At 39.2% G+C, this 4,666-nt stretch overlaps 1 protein-coding gene across 1 annotated transcript; it reads left to right on the forward strand.

The window, feature by feature from the left end:
• The first annotated feature begins 1,207 nt into the window (after nt 1-1,207).
• Nucleotides 1,208-4,545, forward strand: LOC132172911 (glutamate receptor 3.6-like). Its single transcript, XM_059584472.1, has 6 exons — nt 1,208-1,479; nt 1,580-2,934; nt 3,026-3,303; nt 3,477-3,508; nt 3,606-4,012; nt 4,102-4,545. Exons 1-6 carry the CDS (start codon nt 1,212-1,214, stop codon nt 4,543-4,545), a joined length of 2,784 nt encoding a protein of 927 aa, XP_059440455.1. The 5' UTR covers nt 1,208-1,211.
• The last annotated feature ends 121 nt before the right edge of the window (nt 4,546-4,666 follow it).

The raw sequence follows: 4,666 nt of genomic DNA on the forward strand, positions 1-4,666 counted from the left end.
GCAGCAGCACTTTCACCAATATAGAAGTGGCAAGTCCATTTGATATAATGGTTACCAAGTGGTAAGACTACATACATATCGCCCATTATGACTTCCATTCTTGGAGTAGATATTGGGGTCGATCAAATTCCCACTAATAGTGGTATTTCCAATGATGGAAAGGAATGACATTCTTGCCAATAATGGAGGCCGTAGTCCTAGGACAACTCGAATGGAAGATTATAAGAAATAACAATTAGGGGAAATTTCATTTACGTACCCCTAAACTACTAAGCAATTTTCATTTCCCCCTAAACTTCAGAAATTTGTAATGTAAAGTTCTGATATTTTAATTAGCTCCATTCAATTAACCCCCTCGTTCCGTTTGTTAATTCTTAACGGGGGATTTTCTATTATATTGCATTAAGAGCATAAGTTGTTTTAATTTCCAACTCCAATTATTGATGAATATGAATGGTAAGGAGGTAACTCTTAGCTTTAATTGGGTTTATGCTAAACATAATACATTTTAATCTTGACCGTCCATATTCAATAATAGGAGATCATGTTCTGTGATTGAATAACAGGGTGCTCCTCCAAGTATTAATTATGCTACTTTTTGGATTCATCTATTCGCTTATTATTTTCTATCTTATAAAAGTGAACTTTTTTTTTTAACATGGAAATTTCTACTTGAAAGTGATCGCATTCACATGTGCAGCCTTTTAGATTAATGTGTTGATCATATTTCATGGCAGGTCATGTAATCTTCCTTGTTGGGTCTTGTTGGGTTATGGTCATCAGGTGATCATGAGCACAACGCGTGGTTTGGACTTCTGCTAGTCAACGCTGTCATGGTTGTATTGCCTTTAGCTGTATATATATATGTGTGTGTGTGTGTGAATATATATAAACACAACCACATTTCAATTTCACAGTTTGTATGCAACTGGTTTTAAGAGGTACTAGCAACCATCTTGTGACATGTTAATTTTAGGAGAGCAATCTATGTTTCAACTATTTTGCTTCATGTTATGTCAGACATACATAAATACATCATGTATGCATGTTTACATATATGTGTGTATTTCTGTGAGGCTATGATGAATATGTGTTTGTCTTTAACATGCATGCATTTTGGTAGGCTGCAGTGTCGGCATGTGAAGTTTCCTTGCTAATCTTAAACGTTAATTAATGAGTAGACTGTATGCTTTCTCTGCAGTGAATCCACCATGCATATGTTTTGGCTTCTGGTAATGATTTTCTACAACGGTCACTTAATTAGCACAGCTGGCACCGGTGCTAATTCTACTAGACCCGACGTTGTTAACATTGGCGCTATTTTGTCTTTCAATTCTTCCATTGGGAAAGTTGCAAAACTTGCCATTGAAGCTGCTGTGGACGATGTGAATTCCAGTCCATTGATTCTAAATGGAACTAAGCTGAAAATTTCCATGCAGGATACAAAATTATCCAGCGGATTTCTGGGAATCGTTGAGGGTACGTACATCTTTTGTTTGTTCAATTTTCTCATTGCTTCCTTCAAACAAGTCATAGAATCTCATACAAATTACACTTTCATTGTTTGGAGAATGAACAGCTTTGCGGTTTATGGAGAATGATACAGTGGCCATAATTGGTCCCCAGCACTCTGTTATGGCCCATGTAATTTCACATATTGCAAACGAGCTCCAAGTGCCTCTATTATCCTTTGCTGCAACAGACCCCACCTTAAATTCACTTCAGTTCCCATACTTTGTTAGGACAACGCAAAGTGACCTCTTTCAGATGGCTGCCATAGCAGAAATCGTAGGCTACTACGAATGGCGAGATGTAATAGCAATCTATATCGATGATGATCATGGCAGAAATGGGGTTGCTGCATTAGGTGACAAGCTCGCTGAAAAACGTTGTAAAATATCGTACAAAGCACCTATGAGCCCCAAAGCAGCAGTAGACCGGAATGAGATCTCTGATACACTGTTTAAGGTTGCTATGATGGAGTCTCGAGTTATTATCCTCCACATATATCCTAACTGGGGTCAAGAGGTAGTTGATTTGGCACATACGAATGGGATGATGGGAAATGGATATGTGTGGATAGCTACTGACTGGCTCACTACTGTACTTGACACGGAACCTTCCCTCTCTCCAACAGCAATGGATAGTATTCAAGGGGTTCTTACATTACGTATGCACTCTCCAGAGTCAAAACTAAAAAGTAAATTTCTTTCTAGGTGGAGCAACTTGATTGCTACAAAGACAAATGACAGCTTTTTTAAACCAAATACATATGGTCTATACGCATATGACACAGTTTGGCTTCTTGCTCATGCATTTGATGCATTTTTAAATCAGAGGACAAACAATATTTCATTCTCAAATGATTCGAGTTTGACTGAGTTTCACGGAGGGAACTTGCATTTTGATGCCATGAGCATCTTTGATGGAGGGAATGCGTTGCGTACCAACATTTTACAGGTTAATATGAGTGGTTTAAGTGGCCCAATGAGTTTCAATTCAGATGGGGACCTCAATGCTCCTTCATATGAAGTAATCAATGTGATTGGTACGGGGGTCAGGACAATCGGTTATTGGTCCAATTCTTCCGGCTTATCACTGGCGCCTCCAGGAAAGCTCAATGCACAGCTAAATAAGTCTTCAAATCAACAACTATATGGTGTGATCTGGCCGGGACAAGTCACTCAAAAGCCTCGTGGGTGGGTATTCTCAAGCAACGGAAAGCAACTGAGAGTTGGAGTCCCAAATCGAATCAGTTATCGTGAATTTGTGTCACAGATAGAAGGTTCTGATAATTATATTGGCTATTGTATTGATGTTTTTAACGCTGCAAAGGACCAATTGCCATATCCAGTCCCATATAAGTTTATTCCATTTGGGGATGGACATAAAAATCCAATAACTTCAGATCTTCTACGCATAATCACAGCGGGTGTAAGTACGAATTACAACAATTTTCTACCTACTTTGTTATGAAACATGCTTTTCAGTACTCCTAATTCACTGGTTTTCCTCTTCCATGTAGGATCTCGATGCTGTGGTTGGTGACATTACAATTACCACCAACCGAACAAAGATGGTAGATTTCACACAACCATATATCGAGTCTGGGCTAGTTGTAGTGGCTCCAGTTTGGAAGTTGAACTCCAATGCTTGGGCCTTTTTGAGGCCGTTTACTCCAATGATGTGGTGTGTTACAGGTATATCTTTCCTTGTTGTTGGAGTAGTTGTTTGGATTTTGGAGCGCAGGACAAATGACGATTTCCGGGGCCCTCCTAGAAAACAATTTGTCACGATCCTTTGGTGAGTTCCTAAGAAACATTACGCTTCTATAAGAGAGTATGCATGTACTGCAGTTAATTTTTTGGGTGGTTCATCCATCATTTTCGTTCATGTTCTATACATTGCATATCTTCTTCAATCTTGATCTAATTAATCCCCTAATTAATTCCTAACTTTAGTGCTTCACTTTGCAGGTTTAGCTTTTCAACTTTGTTTTTTTCTTATAGTAAGTAAAATACTCTATAGTTTAGTCTTCACTAGCTGTTTCCACTTTCCCATACATACAAAGCCTCTTATACAGGTATTATTCTTGAATATTGCAGGAGAGAAGATTGTGAGTACCCTTGGTCGCCTAGTGCTTATCATATGGCTTTTTGTAGTTCTAATAGTGAATTCGAGTTACACTGCAAGTCTGACATCAATACTTACAGTGGAACAACTTTCTTCCCCTGTCAAAGGGATTGAAAGTTTGACAACAAGCAACGAACCCATTGGTTACCAGCGCGGTTCATTTGCTGAAAATTATCTAACCAATGAGCTCAATATACATAGAAACAGACTTATTCCCCTTGACTCGCCAAAAGATTTTGAGAGAGCTTTGAAGGATGGCCCGAGTAAGGGTGGTGTTGCTGCAGTGGTTGACGAGCGAGCATACATGGAGCTCTTTCTCTCCACCAGATGTGAATTTGGTATAGTTGGTCAAGAGTTCACCAAAATGGGGTGGGGTTTTGTAAGTATCATTTCAAACTTGTTCCAGATTTCTCTCCTTATGATGATATATAATAGTCTTAATCTTCTGCAATATTTTTGATTGATTAGGCCTTTCCACGGGACTCGCCACTGGCGATTGACATGTCAACTGCCATTCTAAAATTGTCAGAGAATGGAGGTCTACAAAGGCTTCACGACAAATGGCTTACAAGAAGTGCTTGCAGCTCAGAAGGTGCAAAGCAAGACGTAGACCGCCTTCACCTAACCAGTTTTTGGGGCCTCTTTTTATTATGTGGCTTTGTTTGCTTTCTTGCTCTCCTTTTCTATTTTATTAAGATGGTCCGCCAGTACACGAGGCACTCTGATGACACCTCGCAATCTTCACGCGTACGGATTGAATCATTTCTTACATTTGTTAAAGAAAACGAAGAGGATGTTATTCAAGTGGAGGAAGATGGAAAGAGCGGGTCCAAGAAAAGGCAAAGGGAGAAGGACTCAAGTGGAAGAGTTCATGAAGATGAACCTCGAAACGGTTTCTTGGAGCTTTCTTAAGTTATAAGTTTCCGAGTTGGGCCTCCATAAGTGCGACATCAATGGGTCTATTAGGATATGAATATGTATAAATGTTGCTGTCTTCTATATGGGCCTACTATTTTATGACATACTATATGGA

This window comes from Corylus avellana, chromosome ca2 (assembly GCF_901000735.1).
Source record: "Corylus avellana chromosome ca2, CavTom2PMs-1.0".
NCBI classification, from domain to species: domain Eukaryota; kingdom Viridiplantae; phylum Streptophyta; class Magnoliopsida; order Fagales; family Betulaceae; genus Corylus; species Corylus avellana.